This window comes from Chelmon rostratus, chromosome 20 (assembly GCF_017976325.1).
Source record: "Chelmon rostratus isolate fCheRos1 chromosome 20, fCheRos1.pri, whole genome shotgun sequence".
In the NCBI taxonomy this organism is placed as follows: domain Eukaryota; kingdom Metazoa; phylum Chordata; class Actinopteri; order Chaetodontiformes; family Chaetodontidae; genus Chelmon; species Chelmon rostratus.
Genome location: NC_055677.1, coordinates 13183694 through 13208067, shown reverse-complemented (window position 1 = coordinate 13208067; position 24374 = coordinate 13183694). Strand labels below are relative to the sequence as shown.

Here is a 24374-nt window from a genome sequence, read left to right as displayed (position 1 = left end):
AAGTCTACCTACCTGAGCTAACCCTAACCCTAGCTCTAACCTTATGACCATGTAAAGTCAGATGTAACTGTAACTACATGTTTCCTCCAGGATGTCCAGCAATTATTAAACCTCTCTTGTTCTAACCGTAGAGCAAAAGTAAGCTTTTCCATGACAAAAATGTTATGAATTACTGCTATCCAATCCTTAATCGTGGGTGCATCTGTTAACATCCATTTTCTTGTGAGGGCTTTCTTACTGGCAATCAACAAGATACTGAACATATATTTATTTGGGAAACATAGAACAGAGTCTGGTCTCAAACCTAGATATAACGTTACAAAATTAAAGGGAATTTGCACTTTAAGCACCTTTTCCATATTATTATTTCTGTCCAGTAGTTCAAAAGCAACGGCAATGCCAAAAGACGTGATAGTGATTTGCTTTTTCTTCCCCACAAGACCTCCAACATGCAGTGTTTTTATTTAAGAATGTATTTTGTGCCGGGGTTTTAAAAAATCTGACTAGATTTTTCCAACCAAATTCCCTCCAGGATAAGGCTGAGGTACTCTTCCATTGTTGTTTATTTAGTTTTTCCCATGTTTCCAAATGTAATAAAAAGTTACCTTCCTTTTCCCATTTTTCCTTTATATAGATACTCTGCCCATACAGCTCCCCTATTCCATTATATAATTTAGAAATGATTTTTGCCCCTGGATCTGACTTATACGCCATTAGAAAGATCTTCAGAATGCCTGAATTACTTTTATCTAAATCTTCCTTCTTTATCATTTTTTGAGAATAATTTCTAAGTTGTAAAAACCGATAGAAGTCCTGATTTGATAGGCCGTAGTTCTCTTTCAAATCCTGAAAGCTCCTAAACTGTCCGTTATTATAGAAATCAATATGTTTTACCAGCCCCTTTTCTGACCATCTTCTAAATGTTGTGTCCATTTTATTAGGTAAGAAGTTTGATTCATAAGATATCCATGTTAATGATTGAAATGGTTCTTAAGTTTGATGTTCTCTGGTCATCTGAAACCAAATTTTTAATGACGTTTTTATCCAAGGATTACATTCTTTTACCTGTTTGTCTAATGAGCTGTCTCCTATTATAGCTTGTAATGGAATATCACTGGATATTTGGCATTCTATCTCCACCATCTTACATTTTGCAATGTAAGATGGGTTACATATATCCACCAAAGTTTTTATCTGCGCAGCTCTATAGTAATTTCTCAAATTTGGGAGGGAAAGTCCACCTTTTTCCTTTGATAACTGAAGAGTCTTAAATCTTATTCGAGGTTTCCCTCCCTGCCATATAAATCTTGAAACTATTTTGTCTAATTCTTGGAATTGTCTGGCTGGGATTTCTGTTGGTAAGGTCTGAAATAGGTATAAAAGCCTTGGTAATACATTAATTTTGATGGCCTCTACTTTTTGTGCTATGGTTAAATACGGTAACAGACTCCATTTAGATCAGAAATTTGGAATATTCACACCAAGATATCTTATCACCTCAGAGTGCCATTTTATCTTAAATGTCTCTCGAATAGTCTGATTTGGCGTGTAGTTAAAGGCTAATACCTGAGACTTATGGGTATTTAGCCTGTAATCTGATAATGAACCGTAGTCTGATAAAGTTTTAATTAAATTAGGGATGCATGAAATAGGGTGTCCTACATATACTAAAATGTCGTCCGCGAATAAGGCAATTTTTTGTTCTACTTGGCACAGCTTAATTCCGTTTATGTTTTCATTTTGTCTTATCCATTGACTTAATGGTTATATAAAAACTGCAAATAGAAGTGGAGACATAGGACATCCCTGTCTGCAACCCCGTTCCAATTTGAAAGATTTTGATAGTGTACCATTAATTCTTATCCTCGCTGTAGGTTTATTATATTTTCAGCATCTAATCCTAGTACTACAGCAGTATGATGGTGGAGTTTCACCTCCTCCAAGAATCGAATTGAAAGTTCTTAGTAATGATGGTGACAGTGACTCTCTAAAAGTTTTGTAATATTCTGCAGTATATCCATCTGAACCAGGTGACTTATTTGTTTTTAGTCTTGTAATAGCTTTCTCCAGTTCTTCAGTTGTTATTTGTCTTAATAAATTAGAGTTCTGATCATCATTTTGAATATTACCCTTTCCGTTTGAAGTTTCTTTAGTTTATAAGCCAATAGTTTTGTTGATTTGCTACCAATCTCATAATATCTTTGTTTTATAAATGTCAGTTTCTGAATTTCTATTGAGAGTATTTCATTTATTTGGTTTTTGACTTCTTTAATTTTTTGGGTTGTATCATGTTCAATTTTCCACTTATTTTTCCTTTCAAGTCTATTCAATTCCTGTTCTAACTTAATTTTTCCTGTCGAAGTTTCTTTTGGAGTGCCAATCTGGCTATAATTTTGCCCCTGATCACAGCTTTACTAGCATCCCAAAGTATGGACGGGGAAACCTCCCTATTGTCATTTTCTGTCAAATATGTCTGGATTTCTCTCTGGATTTCTTGCCTTGTTGGGTCTTTAAGTATAGTTGGATTCAATCTCCATGAAAAACTATTTGTTCTATTTTTAATATCCAGGTCCATAAATCCATCGTTCCAATCCTACAAGTCCTTATTCTACCAACATCCTTATTGAACATAAAAAAATAATCAATCCTGGAGTAGGATGAATGAGGAGCTGAAAAAAACGTATAGTCCCTTATAGTCGGGTTTATCTCCCTCCAAACATCACTGATTCCCAATTCTTTAAACAGGCCTCTTATTTTCCTGCTTAGGGTATTATTTAGATTGTGGCAAGTTCCTGACACATCTTTCATTGGATTCAACCTTAAATTAAAATCTCCCCCACATATTATTATTCCCTGTCCTTTACTTATCATTAAATCAAAAATATGTTTATAAATTGCCCATTTAGCCCCTGGAGGAGCGTAAACATTTAGCAGAGTGACTACTACTCCATCCAGCCTACCAATCACCATGATGTATCTACCTTTTTTATCTTTAAATTCAGAAAGTCTCTCAAAAGCAAGTTTTGCAGTTATAACTCAAACATACATGAAACAGAACAGAACAAATAACAATGTAACAAAGTCGAAATTTAATCATAAAAAATAGAACTTCTCGAAGTGAGGTCATCTTAGCGACCCAAAAGGAGCCGAGATGAAATGCCGGCTCGGAGGGAATATCTCCGCTCGGTCCAGGTTGTGGAGAGCCCTCTGCTGTAGCTCCGTGATGCATACAGCCATACAAATAAGCTCCAGCAGTGACCCTTGACTATTGTCTTTTATCATGTCTCTGGGGGAAATATCTACATGCAGAACGTTTCACTGAGTATAACCCAAATTTGACAATGTCTGCCGGATTTTCTCCTCTTTTCGGAGGCTGGGGTGTGGACCACATCAGAGATTTAAGTCGGTCGGACCAGGTCAGAGGGGGGTTGTATACATCTACCGGGAGCCCTCGTCTCGCCATGTCTTTGGTGGCCTCGGCTGCTGAGTCGTATACACATGTCTCCTCCTCGTAAAATACCCTCAGTCTGGCCGGGAACGGGGTCTGGAAGCGTAGCTTGTTTTCTCTCAGTATCTTCTTTGCCTCAGAGTACTCCCAACGCTTCTTGAGGACAGCGGGGGCATAGTCATGGTCTAATATCACTTTTCTCTCCCGATATGTGAATCCCTTCTTCTGCCAGGCCAACTTAAAACTTCTTCTTTAGTTGTGTAGCTGGAGAATTTGACAACAATGGATCTCGGGGGAGACTTGGTGGGGGTTTAGGGCCCATAGACCGATGAGCCCTCTCAATGTTAAGGCTGGTGGTGGAGGAAATACCCCAGAACATTGTCCACAAGAACACCACCAGTTACCGTCTACTCGTGGACGCGCAGCCGTTTGTTGTTGTTTGACCAGCTGTTCCTCTCTCTGCCTCCGCCCTCCTTTCAACGAGCTCCTCGTCCGTGTACTCTGGCTCAAAACGGTAAGGACGTCCATCGTAAACAAAGTCATCGTCCACCACCTCAGAGTCGGAAAAATATTCACCCATTTTGTGAAAAAAAACAGTCGCGAACTACAGCTAAACTAGCTGACCACCGCAGAGTTAGCCGTGTTGTGGCTGGACGCTCGCACCGCGCAGCGCTCGAAAATGACGTCATCCACGTCAGAAGTAGTTGTCTAGAGACACTGGATGTTGATAACATGCCACCACGGGCTCAGAGGGGAATAGCACCAGCATATCATAACAAAATATTGGAATATGAACGAGTTTCGCCGCAGATTATGCGTTTATAGAGGCTACGCACGGGTGCCCCGATAACTCGCATTATACGGATATACTTCTGGGGGCTAATTATCCTCCGATCCCTCAGTTACACCATGTAGATAGATACATAGATAGATAGATAGATAGATAGATATACTTTATTTATCCCAAGCTGGGAAATTGCAGTGCAGCAGCAGCATTACACACAGTGAAATAAGTGAAAATAAGACTATAAAGAACAAACTATACATAATAAAAATATAAAAATAGCGAGCAGTAAAAAGATTATATGCATAACAATAATAATAAAATAGCCAAATAGTAAACAGTAGTAAAAGTATTGCACAAAAAAGAATATCAAATGCAAATAAATATCAAAATAAGAATATCAAAAGCAAATGGCAGTGAAAATAAAGTGTACCATGACTGTAAGAACAAACTATATATAATAAAATATCGAAATAACAAGCAGTAAAAATTATATACATAATAATAAAATAAAAAGCAAACAGTAGTGGTAAGAAGTATTGTATTATTATTATAAGAAGAAACGCGCAGGATAGTAATAAGTGACTCGGGACGTTGCCCCGTGTCCCTAATTATTATTTGCAGCTGTTATTGTACAGTGTAATGGCATGTGGCAGGAAAGATTTCCTGTATCTGTCCCTTCGTTTAAAAGTTCGTCTTTAATTTCACGGAGAGACTCCCCGTTCTCGCGGCAAAACTCTCTCAACTCCCGGAGAATTGTTTGTAGGTCTGTCATGTTGTTAGCTTCTTGTAGCAATAGCTCCGCAGGCTCGTAATGGCTGCCGTTATCCAACTCCTCTGCAGACTTCTCTGTAGTCGAAGGAGGCTGTTTTTTAACACGCACGGATGTATTCCTTCTTCCCCTTGTCATAACATCAACACCTTAATCAAATCTTACTTTATGCTGGTTTGACTCTCAAAAATGCGGCGTCTTAAAAAGCAGGGTCAGGGAGCGTCGAAGTTAAGATGCGGTCCTCATGGCTGCCAAACCGGAAGTCGGCTTACTAGGATTTTTAACGGGTTTCCTTTGCGCCAGAGGCATCACAGCAGTTCTAAGACGTCGTCGTCAATCTCTCATAACGAGTATTGTCAGGTGTTTTGCAGAAAGATAGCGGACGAAGCAAGCACGTCCTCTCAGCACGCCGCCATTACCGGAACCCATATTTTATTTTATATTTATTTATTTTTATGTTATTAGGGGCACGGGGCATGCACAGAGTCACTGGCTCCTACAGCTATGATTTTATTTATCCCCGCAGTTGTTTATAGCAGGTTTAATGTACCCTCTGACAACAGGCCCATATCAACAGTGGTTTCCCACCAGCCCAAGCTCTCTAAGAAGACAAGGAAAAACTCCCAGCGAGCCAGAACTGGAAGAAACCTCGGGAAGGGCAATTCTAAGAGAGATCCCACCTCCACGGACGGCTGGGTGTTCTATGGAAACCAAACTCCATTACTGTTCTATACCTTGTCCAGAAGTGCATGAAAACAACCTCTGAAACCATTTCCTCCACCTGGGCCTGCGGTCATCCCCCGGCCGCTTCGTAGTCTTCTTTTCTGTATTTTGCAGGACTCGCGGCACCCTGATCTCTTTCACAGCATCCCCAAATTCGACAATGTCTGCCGTCTGGCTCTCCAGCAGAGGCTGGCACTTCTCAGAAAATCCAGTGAGCGCATCGCCCACGATTCTCTCAAATTCACCGATCTGGAGGCTAATCAATTTGTCCCCTTCGTTGTCGGTCTGGACGCCGACGTCCACGTATGTTCTCGCAGCCTGGAGCGCCTCCTTTGTCTGCTGCTCCTTCATGGACTGCATATTTTCCTCTTCCAGCTGGCGACGCTGATCCATTTCGATGGCAGATTTCAGTGCCAAAGCTAAGGCAGAGCTCTGGCCCTCCACCTGACAGCAGTGATCTTCAGTCTTCCTCTCTGAAACCTTTACATTGAGGGCCTGCTGATACAGGACTTTTAAGTCGTGGTTTACTTTAATTCCAAAACGATTCACTTCCAGAACCCGGTTATGCCTGGCTTTGATCTGCTCTATCTTGTACTTGAGATCTGCCATTTCTACCCTCAGCCCGATCGTATCCTCAGTGCTCACCGTTCGATTACCCTGGAGCTGATCAAGGACTTCCAGCAGTGTCGCCATTTTGGCTTCCAGCTCGTTTCTTTCACATGCCTCGCACTGCAGGAGGCTCGCCTTGGTGCGCTCTATGTCCTGGTAGATGCTCATCTCCCAGTCTTTGACATAGGCCTGCACACAAGAGTCTAGGTTTGCTTTGTTTGCGTTTGTCATTTCTCCTTCCTTTGTGCTTACTAATGATGATGTGTGTCACTTCAGTCAACAATATTGGTTACGTATTCCCTGTGTTCAATGTCTATGCTGAGTACTGAAACAATAGGCGATCTTTTGGGTGTGCTCCTAGTCATGGACTATTCAAAGCAGTCCTTTGTGACATCATCAATCAAGGACTCTGCCTAGATGTGTTCCAACCAATCAAAAGTAAGCATGGTTACCATGGTAACAGCAGATGCTGTTTAAAAGAAAACTACAGTTGCAACTGTGGAAGGTTGTTTAGGAACAGAAGTCACAGCACTCATTAGCTCTTTGTTAATCTTTACAGCTATATTTAGACTTTGTTTCCATAAAGGATTTTACATCTGAGAGTACTGAATGAATGGAGCAACAAATGGAGTCACTTAAGAACAGGACAGCTTGTTGGTGGTCATGCACATCATTTAATCAGTGATTACAGCATCCAGGAGTCAACGTCTTTCTCTGATATAAATAACCTGATCAAAATGAGGGAACCAGGAACAATATTCACAAAGCATGAATGAACTTCTCCTACCATTCATTCTCCACTCTTGTTGTTCCTGTTGCAGTGAGTGTGAAATCATAGAGTGCTTTGACTGGCACCATGAAGACACCTGCAACAGTTGGGAGTCAGAGAGGTCACCAGTGTTTGTCTTTAAGGCAGCATCATGATGACTATTTGCAATGTTTGTGAAGACTTTACTGCAGAGGAGGGGATTTTCAGTCTTGAATGGTCCAGTTTTTCCTGAAGTGGTCTAACCAGCAGAGAAAGCTAGCTTTGGAGTGTCTGTGAATACAGGATAGAAACATGTAACTAAGAGAATAAGAGCAAAAAGATTTAAGAGACAAGAATATGCTGCCAAATTTTGGTTAAAGTGACAATAAAGGACAGAAACAAATGTCTATCTGAATTAACAATAATTTATTATATTATTAATTGTTTCAAAGTAGTCTGTCCCAGTTAAGGTATGAATGTATTTCTGGTCTCTTGTGAAAATCCCTGCAGTTGTCCATTCTACCTCATGGGCGGATCTACCAGGGTGGCATAGGGTGGCAAATGCCACCCTAAAAGAAAGCCTTGACACCCCTGCTACTACCCCAATTTGCAGCGACGAATTTGACATTTACGATTGAGAAACTCCAATGTCTGACTGCAGTGAATGCAGCACGAGATGGGCCAGGAGTGGCAGCGAGCGGCTGCAGCGCATGCGCAATACGAGACTGATTTGTTATGAAAAAGCGAGGGACCCAGGAGTCGCGAGGAATGAAGACACCGGAGGGAAGAGGTAACAACTGAGCAACTATCGATGTCTATCTATTAAGAAATGTAATTATAGTTAAAGCACAGTGCCAGTATAGTTGCAGTGCTGATTTTGAGATAATAACAATCAGGTTGAAGAACGTTGTTTTGCTAACTATACATGTAAGGTTAGCTAGGTCTGACGTTTTCCATGTAAAGTAGGCTACAAAAGCCACTATTGATTCACCGTCTGTAAAACACTGTGAAATTACTTTGAATCTTACAGTCATGAAGAGGAAAGGTAGCATTTGCAGTTTTTTTCTCTCGTGATAAAATTGTGAACGTGTAGTGAGATGGGGACAGAGTTTTAATATTTTGTGTGCAATGTGTTTTAGATATATTGGCTATGTTAAATTCCAAAATTAAACAAATGAGCCTAAAATACTCAGGCTAAAAAACTAGTGTATGTTAACACAGTCTGATGGTTATAATTGATTATGTTTTTACTAGTTGTTATATTGTATAATTAGTTCAGATGTAATGCACTTTCCTCCCCTCCATCTTCTAGACGTATCCAAGTCCAGGTTTGGGGTACCAGGGCTGCCAATGAGAGACAGTTTCCCCTCAGCCCCTCCAGGGAGGAGCCAGAAGAAGCTCCTGCAGCGACTGGTACAAACTTCATCCCTGGTTAGAAAACTCACACTCAAAAGATGCAGCTTTATGTTTGTGCATGTCGGCATCTTTCCAGACAGAAAAGAGACTACCAAGTTTGGCTGCACTCAGCATTGAATCAAAACACACAAAAGCATTAGATCTAGATACATTTGTGAAGTGTTTTGCTGAGCAGCATGGAAATCGCCACATTCATCTGTTGTAGGCATGCCAACTTCATGTTATGCTCACTGGTGAGGCTTTACAAAGGTCTTAAAATGATGACCTCAACAGAATCTGCATTTTTTTTCTTTTTTTTCTGTATTTATATCTTTTTTTTGGCAACTGAGAAAATCGGATATCACCTTTAATAAAACCTAATGTGAGAAAAAAAATTAAAATTTGACACTGGTGTAAATGTTGTAAATCCTGCTGAACAGGTAGCAGTGTTGTTTTTTAATGTCTCTTCTTTTGTATATACATTATAAAACTGTCCAGAAAGGCCCTGTATGAACCAACTCACAAAAACATCAAAATAATCAGTAAACACCTCATCTATCAAAAAAAAATGTTCAAGCTACAGAGGGAGAAATGTCCAGTGCCTTGTTTGAGTGCCACAGTGTATTTATGCTCACCTTAGTACAGCTCAGTCCATAGATCTTCATGGGTAAGCTTTTCTCTGAATAGTTTCTTCTTGTACAAATGCTGCCTGCAACGCTGCCACTCTGACACAGTCAAAAACTGTTTGCTTCCTTTAATGCCTTTCCCAGGATAATGCCCCATCTACAGTAGTGTTGCCATACTTCTATCTCCTAATAATAAGTACCGTGCTGTATGAAGTGTTTCACATGAAACTTCAAATGAGATGAAGTTTGTCTGTATGAGTTTGTAAATGGCAGCCTGTGCCCGTATGTAGTGTGTACGTACTATTTCATCAAACTATTAAATTCAGTATACATACATCTGTAATATGTTGCCACCCCTCAAAAACGCCTGCCCCCATCTCGCCACCCCATAAATATTTTTCTAGATCCGCCCCTGACCTCATCCAATTTGTCCGTGGCGTGCTGCAGTTCAGTCTCAGAAGTATCCGGCTCTTCTCTGAGCACTGCCGCCTCCTCCCTGCTCCCTCCGCCTCCTCCCCCCCGGTTGTCACTCTGGAAACCAGAGCTGCCACTTTTGCTGCTTACACCAGAGGCATGAGAGCCAATCATTACTCACCTGTACTTTCAAGATTTTCTAGCATTACCCAGTCTGTGATTTTGGTAATTACAAACCAGAAATCAGTCTCTCAGCCTCCTCTACTTTTTTCTTCTGGAGCTGCTGTTCAGTCTTAGTCGCTTCCAGCTCCGCTGTAATTGCTGTCACCTTGTTTTCAGTGGCTGTCAGTCTGGAGCCCATCACTGAAATACCACAGAGACTGAGGATGAAGTTCTTTAAAGTAAGGCTGTCTGACATACCATTCCACGACATCTTCATACAAACACATTTCTGGGGTGTTATTTCCTATTGCCACTGAAATGACACCATATTCAACTTATATCCACTCCACACAAGCCTTTATTATTGACTTTTCCGTTCTTCTGGTGTCTGGTATTGCAGGTTTTTCTTCTTTTTTTTTTCTTGGAAAGGTAAAGTAAGCTGCCTCAGCCTTTCCACGACAGCAATTTCAAACCAGATAACAGGGGATGTTGTTGCATGAGTCCATTGGTTTGAATCTCTGAAATGTTTAATTTTGAATTGATGATAATTAATACAGAAATGTCTTTCTTTTCGTGGTGATTGTCCGTGTCTGAATTAATATTTAAATTACAGCGATGCAATCTCAAGTGTGCATGATTAGTTTATCCCTTATTCAACCAATCAGATCCTAAGCTGTTTAGAAATGTGTTGAGATATAATGAAGTTTTGAGTTAACTGTCCATTTACATATATTATCACAAGTAATGATTAGATCAGCTGTACTTGGGTGTATTCTCATCTAGAGCTGAGACAATTAGTCGATGTGCATTAGTTGATCAGCGGAAAATGAATCTGCAACAATTTTGCATTTAAGTATTTCTTTAAGCAAAAATGTAAAAAAAAATCACTTCTCAAATTTGAATATATGCTGTTTTTTGTAAGTGTTTCTGATCAAACACGCTTTTTGGTTTTGGGAAGTGATGGACGGTTGTTACTGACCAAACAAGTAAGCAAGAAAATAACTGGCAAATTAATTGATAATGAACCATGATACCATCCTTGGTTTTGGGGGTTGGCCTCACTCAGAGGATAAATACTTGAACCTAACACCATTGCATTGGACTAGAGCTGTCCTATCTAGTCTGGTGCGCATGAACTGATGAAGCCTGTTCGGACAAGAGGCGAAACGTCTTCTAAGACAAACTGACGAGGTCCAGTTGCGAACGATTGAATGCCCTAAAGCTTACAATGACCTGGATGAATGAGAATATTCACAGGCATAATGAACCAGAATTTTGATTAATAAGCATTGCATCACCAGTCTAAACATCAGATATGGTCACTTTGCTACCTGCGATCTCCTTCTCTAGACCAGCCACTTTCTCTCTCTTTGCACTTCAGTCTTGGTATTCTTCTGCTCCACCTCTGCTCCACCACAGTGCCTCTCAGAGCTCTCAGCTCATCCCACATATCCATTGTCTGTAAACCTTGGTTGGCTTTACCGCTCTCCTCCCTGAGCCCATGTCCCGGACACCCCAAACAGCAACACCAGCAGCAGAGTAACCCGCATCCCTCCTGAAATACCTGTTAGAAATAAATGGTCCCAGTGACCACAGGTGTTGTGAGCAAAGAGAGCTACCTCGTATTATTTATCTTGTGCAGATTTGGCACAAGAAGGCCATCCTTGGACATATTTAGGGAAGGTAGGCTGATGCAATGTCCACAGCTGTTTATCCAAGAATGATTTCCTTTTTATTTATTTATATTCTTTTTCAAAATAACCTCCACACAGACACAGCAGAAAATGGCTTGAACAGATATAGTAGTCGTGTTTATTGCTTTATGGCACTTACATTGGAAATAAGTAGTGTTTTTCTCAAATATATCATTTATCTTGCTTATGGTTAGTAGCTACACGCTCACCTTTAATTTGTTTTCCAAAGTAACCCATTGCATTAATGACTGATAAATGATCCTATTAGATTACTGTGGGGTTTTTGTTTTTCAACAATTGTAAGTAAAAATGTTTTATATGAGCTTAAAAATTGGTTTCCCTTGCAGAAAGGGAAAAGTTAGAAGTGTCAAAGTGTCAAGGGACAAATGTTATTCCAAAACTGTAAAATGACATAATTACTGCATGCGTCCACATTTCATCTCAACCTCTCAGTTGTTTTAATAGGCTACTTTTCAGTTTGGAAGACTTTTTTGCCACAGCTCCGTGACTACTACTTCTTCTTTCTAATGAGTGGCCAAAGTGAGGGTGTGAGACGAGTGAACTCACAGTGCAATTTCTTTATTTTTCATTCATTCGAAACAAACACAGATCAAAGTGACCGGTCTGCCTTCCACCTTGTGATCAGGCCCCCGCACATGAATGGCAACTCCAAAGCATGCTGTTAAACAGTCTTATGTAGTCAAATCTGAACAATTCTCTCCTTCCATCTTCTTCTCTCCTTCATTATCTGCTCTCTTTTTATCTGTGGCAGACAGCCGGCATGTGCGTAATTTGAGCTTGTGTGTTTAGCGTGTGTGACGGGAGGAGAGAGGGCGCGCCGCATGTTTGTGTGTGTAAGACTCGGTTTGTGTGTGTCTGCGCTGCAGTGAGAGCGAAGATTCGGTGCTGCTATCGCTGATAAGCTCATCATTCAAAGCTATTGCAGGTGATGTAAAACAGATGAGGGGACACGAGGTTACACAGTATCTATTTTCCATTACATTCAAGAGGTTATAGAGAGTGACGGGACGGAGCAGAGAGCTTGATAGTGATTACATCAAACCAATATACAGTCAGAAATGTGATTGTCAGTAAAATAGCTCATGAAGGTCACTTTCTACCGTAGCTGAGTTTTTTGTTGTCATTCAGACAAATCAGACATCATCCTCTAATGTTCTATGTTATTACTGTACCTCTGAGTTCATGACCTCTCAACTCCAACAAAATGCTGTAAACTGCATCATTCTCAGCTCTGAAAAAAAAAAATGGCCTGGATGGATGGATACTGAGCACTTAGAGCACACACGCTGGGGATTGAGCCCTCAGCTAACTTTAATGGGGATAAAATTATTTAGTCGTGTGGCTCTTCTTGGCTTTCCAAAAGTTAGTGGCCCGAACTGATCAAATTCTGATCTGAGTGATCGTTTCGCAGGGTCTGAAAGAGCTACCGTAAATATGCATTCATGTTTGTACTGTGTGTGTGTGCGCGTGTGTGCGTATTTAACCAGCATTGCCCAGAACAAGGCCACAGCGGTCAGCCACCTCAGCTGGTGGCCATCTTGGCTCGAAGTTTCATTCACACACACACACACACACACACACACACACACACACACACGGTCAATGTGGTGATGGAGATTAATTAGTGTAAACCCCCTACTGACATGAAAGCCAAGGTCTCCAGGCACATTCTGGGAAAGAACTAAACTATGCGAACGAGTGCCTTATAAACGGGGAAATTTTTGAACTCAAAGCTAACGCACACTTCGGCCAAATGTGTTGACACATGCAGAATGCTATGTTGCATGTGTGCGGGCTTCAATGCAGATCCATGAGCACGTGCACACTGCTGAGATTGATTTTGCACGTGACCGCACCTTGAACCTCGCTACGGTGTCCTCACTATCGATGTATTACAGTCAGTGAAGCATCGAACGGAGCCGAATTGAGAAAGACAGACAGCGCGGCAAATGGCCACAGGAGGAGAGGAGCATGAAGACAGAGAGAAAAAAAAAGGGAAAAGTGAAATGCAGAAATACAGGACAGGAAATAAAGACAGAGAGACGGAGGACAGAATCAGGGACAGAGAGGGAGGCAGGGAGGGAAAGATGAATAGAGATTGGTGTCAGTAAGAGGTGATGTATAGAGGAGAGGGTGATGAGAGTGAGCTGGCTTCTCTCTCGGCTCCAGTAGTAATGTCCCTTTCCAAAACATCACTCATATTTAATGGAGCACGGCTACAAGGAAAGAGAGAGAAAAGGAGAGCACAACACTCGCATGCACCCACACACACACAAATTCTACGCTGACATATGCAGACAACGCAGCACATTACCGACTTGTACACACTCGCACAAAGTGCTCAAAGCTTGCATGCACAGATAGAGAACACACACACACACACACATGCACGCCGGTGCTCAGACGCACACAGGGTTCTCCGAGAGTTAATGGAGTTGAGACACAGGGGCCTTGAGACGGGAAGCCGCACTCGGCTTGGAGAGGGGGAGAGAGAGATGTGGCGCGAGAGCAGAAGAGGGAAGGGAAGAAGAATCAGGGAGCACTGGCATACATATGAGAATATGTGTTGAAGTGAGGAAAAATGCGATAGAGGCAGGAAGATGATCCTCTGCTGAGCATGTCTTAACTCCGTCTGAAGCTGCATTCACCGGACAGCTTAGATGAGGGCTCAGAGAACTCAGGGGTGCAATGATTGTGGAGCAAAAACAGCTGTATGACAAAGTAGATGGTAAACAGCGAGGGACAGCCACACATCACAGACAGAAATTGCATTTCCTAGTTTCACCGCCCACGTCCCTCTCACCCCCGATGAGTCACCCAGTCGCTTTTTTCCGTAAATCCTCGTCAATGCCTTGATATTCTCCTATGTTCTCTTACTACAGAGTTAACTTTGACTTCGTAAACGTAATCAGTCTAGATTTTTTTTGTTATTAAGCTGCAAGTAGTCAGCAGCCACAGTCAAAACACAATGTGGGTGAGGCCTGTATGGATGAAAGAATATGGTGCAACACTTTTAAAAGGCTCGTTATTTTTTTTTTGCATTTATTTTGTTCCAGGAATCAGCTGAAACCTTGTACTCACCAACAAGGTTTTACACTTCCAGAACATGTAGATTGCAATTTACGCTTGTGCAAGGACACTTTAGCTGTGTGTGTTTTCTGAGCATTTTTTGTTTTAATCTCTGCCCCCCTCCAGGTTCAGGCCTTAACGACGGCCAGTGGCACGCAATCCGTTTGGTCGCCAAGGAGAACTTTGCCATGCTGACGATTGATGGGGAGGAGGCATCTGCTGTGCGCTCCACCTCACCTCTTACCATCACCACAGGAGGAACCTATCACCTGGGAGGTAAGGGTCACTCCGACGCATCCCCGAAGGTTTACATCCAGGTTGTGTTGCAGTCGATGTGGACTACTTGTTTCAAAAATCCTACCAAGTGTTTAGAGAGTTAGAGGAGCCTTTATTGTCTCCCATGGGAGAGATTTGTCCCGGGCATCGAGAGAACACAGATCCAATACATCAGACTACAGTATCACACCCAGATCTGCACACACACCAAGAATATTCCACAAAGCATTACAACAAATTATTGCACCGATGCCGTACATCAAGATGTTGCACAGATGCTGTATTGAATTGTTATGCATCTTCAATTTTCTGTTGCTGTGTCGTCTCAAACAAGTAATATTACTTTTGTGCTTAATTGCCTTGCCGCTTATTCCTTGATTAATTAAAATTAGCTGCATAACCTTTTAAATTACAGAACTTGATTTTGGTTGGTTTGTATATGACATTGCAGAACATTTTGGCAAGAAACTTGTTGGTGTAAGTCAGCAGTGAAACTTTTATGATCTGTGCCAACAGAAATCTTATCTGTGTGTGTGTGTGTGTGTGTGTGTGTGTGTGTGTGTGTGTGTGTGTGTGCGCGCGTGCGTGTGTGTCAGTGTAACTGTGTGTCTGTGTTTGCAGGCTAAATATGTCTGCAAATCATTTATCTTGCTTGAAATCTATATACTGGTGGCCAGAGTTCAGGAAGTTGCTCACTTAGCAAGAGAACAGACACAAGTAGACCTCCTGATACACCATACAGAGCAGAACGCATACACACACACACACATACATACACAAGCAGCAGCCACAATATGTCTGAATTAGGAAGACGCCAGGTTAATGATGCCAGACACCGCTGTCCGTCTGTTGGAAGATGGTCCGTGTCTAAGTGTGCATGTATGACTTTGTGTGTGTGTGTGTGTGTGTGTGTGCGGGTGTGTGAATGTGCGCGGGTGTGTGGGCACCTGTATGAAATTACAGTAACTGAGAGAGATAGTCCAGACTCTGATTGCTCCATCAGCTCTCTGTCCATGTCTCTCTATCAGAGTACAATCTCCTCCATCAAGCCAAACCATTTCCCCAGGCCAGTCAATAAGGATCAGAGCAGCTCACACACACATCCACATTCTTTTATTCTGTTGTCCGTCTTAATTCACTCCTCGCTGCTGTTGAGTGATTCCCCCTAAAGCCCGCGATGACTCTGTGCTTTTTATTTATGGAATCCAACTTTGTGAGGCCTCGATGTGCTAGCTGCATTTCACTCAAGAGACCAAAAACCTGTTCCCGTTGTTTTGTAAGGATTTTTTAAACTTTTTTAAGGTTTGTTCTCTGGGTTTCTTCAGATTCTGTAATCTGAGGTGTTGCAGAGTCATTCAATATTAATAGCTTATCTTTTATTGTCACTTAGCTCTCTTTCCGCCCAACTTTCCCCCTCTTTTTCCTCTTTGTCTGTCTGTTCTGGTTTCTCTCTCCTCTCCTCCTTATCCCACTCACCCTCTAGCCTCCGTTTTGATCCAATTGCTGATTTATTGATTTTTGTAAGATGAGTTGGGAATCAATACTGGCTGAGAGGAGAGGATCTCTGTAATGTCTGTACCCCTTGAAGAGGAGACAGACAGAGAGAGTAAGAGAAAGGAAGAGTAAAGTGGAAAAGAAGACAGATAAAAGATGGGGAAGAGGAGGAAGTAGAGACAAGGAGTGAGATGAGGAGAAGTGAAGTTCTTGGCAGGGGAAATTTTTAAAAATCGCAGGTTCATAAGTGAGTGCGAGGCTTGAGAGAGGAGAAGGAGGTGAATGCTATATCTTAAGACAAGCTAGGAGCTGAAGGAAAGGGTGAAAGTGAGACATAAAATCCCAGAGGCAGTACATGCATGTCATCAGAGGGAGCACAGGGCTCCAAACACACATAATTCACATATTCATAAGATGTGCAGAAGGTGGGCTGAATGGCAGCATCTGTGACTGGGGTTTTAGTCGTCAACGTAATGAATGCAGAGGAGCGAGGAGTCTGGTAGTAAACACAAGTTTGAAGGCTGCGGTGTAATCAAAACTGCTGATTATTGCGATGGCAGGGAACACAAAGTGATATTTGGGACGCAGCTTCACAGGCTGGGTGAGAAGTGTCAGGAAGACGCTTTTGCAACTCTTCAGTTCATCCTCAGTTCAGACTTGTGATTTCTTTTTTACAGGAAAAGGTGTGTGTGCTGTGGATTTACACAGCCCACCGATAAGCCCTCCAATTTCATGACCTGATTTTATTTTACTCAATGCCTTGCTTCCCCATTATCACAGATTTACAATGAAGGCCTCAAGCCATGTGAACCTCTGCGCATGTGGCTCCGCGTGATGTGTGTGAGCTCGTATGAACAAACCGTGTGGGTGTTTCCGACCACACGCGCCGAAACTCTGAGGCACACACACAGAAACACACTTAACTTACAGCTCAGACAGAGAATATTATTCAGAACACTCATACCTCATCACATTCAGGGCCTAATTTCCATCCTAACACAGAGGTAACGGAATAATGTAGTGAGTGTACAAAAAGATAGTTTAGCCTTTGGCTTGCCCTCAATTACTCTCTCTGATCGCTCAGCTTGATGAGTCAGAGAGGCCAAGCGCATTAAGCTGTCCTAAAGCTCTCTAACAGTATTCCATCAGCACTTTCTGTGTGACTGAGACGGTTCTGTCAGCGTGCCACAATTAGCAGAAACCCCTCAGTATCATGATCAGTCCGTGTTCTTTACAGGTGGGATGAGGCTGCAGATCATTGCTGGGAGTCATTTGTGTCGGTTCAGTCTTCCAGGTAGCCCTCTGCTTCAAATTCAGTGACTTTAAGGCATCAGTCTGCCGTGCTTTCATTCATAACAGTTGTTGATCAGTGACCACAGGCCAACCCAGGCTTTGCAAGCAAAGTAATTCTGCTACTACTACAACCTTAACTGGCTCTTTAACACTCATTTTGACAATAGGAACATGTCTGCTGCCATTTCTGTCTGGTTTTCAGTTGTTTTCTCATCATAGTGCATGTAGTGAACATATAATAGTTTTGCTGCGCATGGAAAATGAATTTTGGGAACGGGAACTACTAGTAATTGTCCATTGTACTACTGTAGGGAGAGTGCCATTGTAGAAACTTTGCCTTGCAGAGGAGAGAAGGGTTTACTATCTGCCTGTGTCTGTGTTCCTTCCTTTTCCCACTGTGGCTTAATGTCTATTAAGCACATCCAATTGCGGTATTAAACCAAATCAGGACTAATTAATATTATGCTATTATATAAGTGTGCCTGCCACACATATGCAGGGACATATATGCATTTTGCACACAGTTAGACACACATAGTCTGAAGTCCAGTGTTAAACTTGGCATTTAAAGTATGGTAATTGTTGACATTTAGGCACACATACTCATCATTAACCAGTTGCTTATTAGCATGCATATTAGTGGCATATTGGCAGTTCATTAGTCATTATAAAGAATTTGTTAATGCATTATTCTGCATGACCATTTTCTACAACTACATGGCCATTAACGAAGAGTTTACCCTCTGTAACCTCCTAATTACTGCTTATTGACAGTAAGGAAGCAAGTTGTTGAATTGCACCTAATCCTAACCATAAGAATAAGGCATTAATATGTGCTTTATAAGAACTGATTAAGAGCCAGTATGCTACTAACATGCATCCTGATAATCAGCTAGTTAATGGTGAATATGTGCACCTTAGTATAAAGTGTTACCTAAAGTATAATACAGAATGGTTGAAGTGAGTGCGCCTGGGTAACAGGTAATTTTCCTATTAAGCCATTCAAACAAAAACTGTGCACCTCCACACACACACCCACACCAATAAGGTTGTTGACACGGAGGCTTTATGTGAGACAATTATTTGTCTATGTTTAATCAAATAGACAGTGAGCGAGCGTGCATGTGGGAAATGCAGCTGCGATCTTACCTTTTAAACTGCTCAGAATATCACCAGCTGGACATGATTACTTTAATGTCCTGCAGGCCAAATACAGCGTCTCCATTTAATGTGAAACATGGAAAACAGTTAGCCAGAGGCTGGGGAAGTTCTCTCACTGCCTGCTCAAAGAATAAAAATGCAAGACAAGCCAGCTACTGTTCGGTTGTCCTGCAGTGATGATCATGTCTGCGTTGAGACATTTTTGCGACAAAAATGCAACATGGTCCTTAAACTACACGTTCCCTCCATACGGCAGTTCATCTTTTAGATGTGAGACTGTACTTTCATCCTTTTTCTTTTCATTAAGGAAATCTGTTTTTTTAAATATAACAAAGCTCCTTAATGCTTTTAGATCGCATTAATATTAATGCCATCAAAGTGTAATATGAAGACAAGCTTGCTGACATAAAAAATATTTGCTAATTAATGCTTTAATTAACATTCTGAACTGCCTTATTTGCATAAATGGTAATGTTTAATGTATTTTAATGGCAATGATGGGACATTATGCAGCTCAAGTACCATTCCCAAAGAGTTTAAAGACTATGCAGATTATGCAGCTAATACATTCTTACTTTTCATCCTTAATTCTCTTAACTTTTTAACATATGAGTTCATACAGCAATTCCTTCATACAAGCTTTACTAAAAACAAAGCATACATAAAAGTTGCCAGATGGACAGATGTCAGGTGAGAAGATGCAGTGACGTTGCACTGTGTCTCGTCACTGCTCTTGTTTTTCATGTATTCCAGAGCACTCTCCTTTTCTGATTCTGTGACATTCAAATTCACATGGCACTGCCTTAACCCAAGAGGAGGGAAAAAGACTTTCCTCTGAGCCTTTGTCATCCCATCCTCAACTCTGCCCTTTCTCTTAATTTTGTTCTTTTCTCCACTTTTTCTCCCTCCCTCATTTCTTTTGTTCTCTGCAATTTCTCACTTTATCTTCTATTCTTTGCTCCTCATCCTCTCATCCCACTTATCCTCTTTAACCGGGTCGACCCCCTTCCTTTGCCTCCCCTCGTCTCCCTCCATCTCCGCCCCTCCATCCTTCGAGCGCCTGCTTTTCGAACCAGCCTCCTGAACCCAAAGCCTATTTTACGGGGAGTAGTTTCTCACTCCTGACGCTGCGCTTAGAGAAATTAGTAAGTGACTGACACGAGACATCCACAAATTGAATTCCTGAGGAGGGGAGACAGATGGACCCTCACACAAACACACACATGCACATACACAAGGCCATAAAGTCATGCTCTTTTCTCTGCAGGAACAGGGGGCGAATGGATATACTAATTAGAAAGTAGTCAATTATGGGACGTTCCACCCTGAAGCATGCTGGTGTTTGATAACTGTGGACAAAAATAAAAGACAATTCTTTGTTTCCTTTATTAGTTTTGCAATCTCCACTTCCTTACTGATTTTATAACTCACATGAGTTGTTTCAATGAGTATTATATGATGAGTAGTATTATGATGCAAAAACTTTTTGACCTTGCCGTGCAGGTTGAAACGATGATATGTAACCACACTCCAGGTGCTTTATTTGATCACTCAACTATGTGCAAGTTTTCCCTTAGCAGTAAAGAAAAAAGAAATCTTTCAAACCCATGTAATGTGAATTAATACAGTACATAACAGTAATAGCATACTGTATGGCATCCACCCAGCCTCCAGCCATCCCTTACTGTCACCTCCTCCTCTTCATCTTAAAGCTTGTGATGCATTAGACATGAGACTCTCACGCCCACATTTATCAAAGAGCAGCCCATGCCGTCTGTACGTGTGTGTGTTGTGTGTTTTTTTTGTGTGTGCATTCAGTCTTGTACTTGCACGTCTACCACGGTGGGCACATCCTGCCCTTGACACGTGTGCATTAATGCTTCACACGCATGCATGGTGTGTATGATGATGCACTGTAAGGGGCTCTTTTCTTGTTTTACAGTAAAGGGAAATAGCTCCGGGAGAAATAGCAGCAGGTGGTCAGTAGATAGGCACAATTGTGGGATGATGTGAGAATCTACATATTGTCCCAGGCGACTGTGTTCATCTCTTCTGAATATGTTGCCAAGTTGCATCCTCAGACTATTTGTTTAATTTGTACGTCTGAGCATTTTGGCTGATTTCCAGCCCAGCTCATCTGAAAGCAGACACATCCCCCAAATGTGTTGGGATGTGGAAACAAGTGTTCTGTAGCCTGAGAGCCAGCCGTGCCACTCAGATGATGTTCAGCTCGCAGAGAGCCGATGCTGGTCTTTCTGTGTGTATTATAAGAGAGGCTCTTTGGGCACAACAGGGGGGCTGTGATAGAGTGCCAGCAAACCTGCGGGGGATTATTGCCGCTGTTCCAGATCCTGAGGGCTTATGGGAGATAGAGTTTTTGTTTATGCTATGAATTAAAGCCACACAGCAAGGTTGTATTCAGGAAAACAAAATTAAACATGGTCAGACACTCTTCGCTGGGATTTAAGCTATGGGTGTGTCTGATACCTTGGGGATGCACAGATGTATGACCGCCTCTATGCCTTGTTTGCCAAGTGTTTGTCTCTGTCGGACTCCAACTCATTAATCTTGGTCCGTACCTTCCACCGTTACAACGTTCTGGATGATACAATGATAGAAGGAAAAAACAAATTTACAGCGTGACTATTATCAGGACACGTTTCCTCTTTCTCCTTTCTTACTCTATTTAGCCAACTCATATTCATTTACTATGCAAATTAGTATCATGCAATGTTCAGATTAACATTTGTCTCGTGTTAAAAAAAAGTGACACCAGGGAGCTACCCGGTACAGGTGCTAATTTCTCTGTGGGGTTGCAAGAGGTTAAGTGGTTTCATAAAGGTTCTTTTAAATAGTGGATTGGAGATTAAGGTGAGGGATTACATCATTGTTTGGTTTATTATCCACGATTTTGGAATTTTCTGCAGATCTCAAGCATTATGGCAATTTAGTTTCCTTACTTTATAATTCGGTGATAAACTTTTAATACAAAACTGATTTAACAAGTGAAACATGCCTAACATTTTTAGTTGCATGTCTCACCAAAGTAGGATATTTTGGTATAGTTAAATTGGGTAAACACCCCGTCATTAGTTTAGATGATAACAGACAACCAACCCCCTGCTAGCTTTCACAGCCCACATCCATCCACCCATCCATCGTTCCATGCATTGCACCGTTCTGCCAAGCTGTCAGGAAGACAGCATTTCTTTTGCATTCATATGCTATCCACGGGACACAAACTACTGCCAGCCAGCTGCAGTCTGCCCCGCTTCCCATCTTCTCCCTTTCCACCTCTGCCTCTCTCCTTTCTCTGTCTGTCTCCCACTCCTCTGGAAAGACAGCAGACAGGTGTGGCAGGAAGAGGCAGATGGCAAGGATGACAGGAGAAAACTTTTAGGGGGGGAGGGAAATGAAAGGCTCTGAAGAAAGGGATGAACCAGTCACAAACAAACACACGCACATATTTTATTTTTCTTCTGCTTTACTTGCTGCCGTGTCAGCCAGTCAATTACATTGGTGCACACAGTGCATATGCCCTCTATAATAAGCCTTTTTGATGCTTTGGCCTTGAGGCTAACAGGCAAGCTGGAGAGTGTGACAGCTTATAACATCACCATGATGGAGATGTCATTGAGCAGCAGTGTTTTATGAGTGACCTGTGTGCTTGTGGCAAAGATTGAATTCCAGGCTCTCATCGCTGATATCTGACGGTGTATGTACACTGTAATAACACCTCTATGTCCACACACATACTTTATGCAGCACCCATATAAACTGTACATAGGTGCACGATGACAGATTGTGCATGTAGAGTACACACACGCCCATTCCATATATCTATGCGCTTGCATTGGTGCAAAAAATTTAGCATGCACACACACACACACACACACACACACACACAGTTTTGTCCTAGCCTTGTCCCCATTTCAGTCAAGGCCCAGTGCTACCTCTGGATGGGCCATTGACTCTTGTGTCTCATAAAGGCACTGTATATAGTAAAACCTATATGTCCTCTAGTGTATTGCAGCCTTAGCACTGGTATTAAGGCTAATGGGCCTTGTGGATAAGCTCTAAAACAAAAGGCCTGATGAAGGTTCATGGCTTTAAAAGGTGACAATAACCGGGCACAGGCCAGGTCCATTGTTCCTTGTCAAGGATGATGTCGTTGATAAGCCTGATGTCTGCTTCTACAGGAGGTCTTCTCTTCATAATGTGTTTTAAATCATGGACCAAAGGAATCCATCTTTTCTTTTGTTTTTTGCCATCTTCCTACGCTCTTTCATTCCATTGTTCAAACACAAGCTGCTGTGCAGAACGTTGGTAGCACTAACACACCATGGTATGGGTACATGAATTATCAGGAATTTATGAAAAGAACAAATTAATTAATGCAGGGCTTCATGAACTATCAGGAACAGATAGATAACTACAAGTATCTCATGCATGACTTAACACAAGAACAATATGTGAGTTAATTATTAGTTAATAAATAAGTTATTAATGATGTTTAGGTCTTTTTCATAGGTAAGTCTACGTTAAAGAGTCAGTCAGTCAGTTAATCATGATTAACTGATCACTTTTTCATTACCTCATCATTTGTGGCCCTTTAAAAAACTGTGACCTGGTTCTGCTTTAACAGTGATAAAAAAGGTATGCATGAGAATAATTCTTGTCCATTCCTGATAGTTCATCATTTACTACACAAATGAATTTTTTGCATGAATTCATGACAAGTGATGTACTGATACCATAAAGTGTTACCCTTTTATTTCTGTTGCTTCTCAAATTCCGCTCAGCATTCAGTTTATTCATCTCCTACTGTCTGCGATTTGTTTTAGTAAAATAATGCACAATAAAATTTGTTTCTTTTGCTGGTTTCAGGGTATTTTCTCCAGACGCTGTTCCCACCCTCCCAGCGTTCCTTCCAGGGCTGCATGCAAGCAATCTTGGTGGACGACCAACCAGCTGATTTGCATGCAGTGGAAAAAGGCACCGTGGGGGCTTTTGAGAATGTCAGCCTAGACATGTGTGCAATCATAGACAGGTAAGACTAATAATGCCTGCATGCACATCCACGCAATCATTCATAAATGAAAATACACATTCAGTCGTATGCAAATTACTGAAACAATGTGTCATAAATCAAGCGTTATTAAATTGTAAGTCATATAAATAGAGTCTGTGAATTCTTACGCTGAGATGTATGACTCAGGGCTGTGGCTGCTGTGTGTGTTACTGCACAAGAATATGTTTGTGTGGCTGGTTTTTGTGTGCTTGTCATACTGATAAATGGATGTAATTGATGGGGTAGATTTACAGCATAAGCGAATGTGTGCGAATAGCACATTTTTTTGGTTTTAAACAGAAAGAAATGAGTAGGTTTCATCCTTGGAAAACACTGTATGATCTTAATCAAACATCAAAAATGAGTCATGCATTTCTCCTTTTCATTGCCAAGTATAACAGAGCTTGAGATTCTGCACAGCACGTCCCAGTGTTGGCACACTGGAGGCATTCATTACAACTTGTTGACATTTCAATTTATTTCCTTGTCATAGACTAGACAAACACATTGGGCCGGATTTACCATATATGGAATCATCCATGCCTTGAGCTCAATTTGAATGCTTTTTTTTTTCTTTAAATAAATCGGATGCCTGTTAAACTTTGTGGACAGGT

At 41.5% G+C, this 24374-nt stretch overlaps 1 protein-coding gene across 1 annotated transcript in view; it reads left to right on the top strand.

Annotated features, from left to right (window-relative positions):
• The window catches only part of cntnap2a (contactin associated protein 2a), a 314113-nt gene that overhangs the window by 185067 nt on the left and 104672 nt on the right, over window positions 1-24374 (top strand). Inside the window, exons 10-11 of the mRNA XM_041961168.1 lie at window positions 14592-14741; window positions 23577-23739. Coding sequence (XP_041817102.1) covers window positions 14592-14741; window positions 23577-23739 — 313 coding nt within the window. The remainder of the gene's footprint in view (window positions 1-14591; window positions 14742-23576; window positions 23740-24374) is intronic.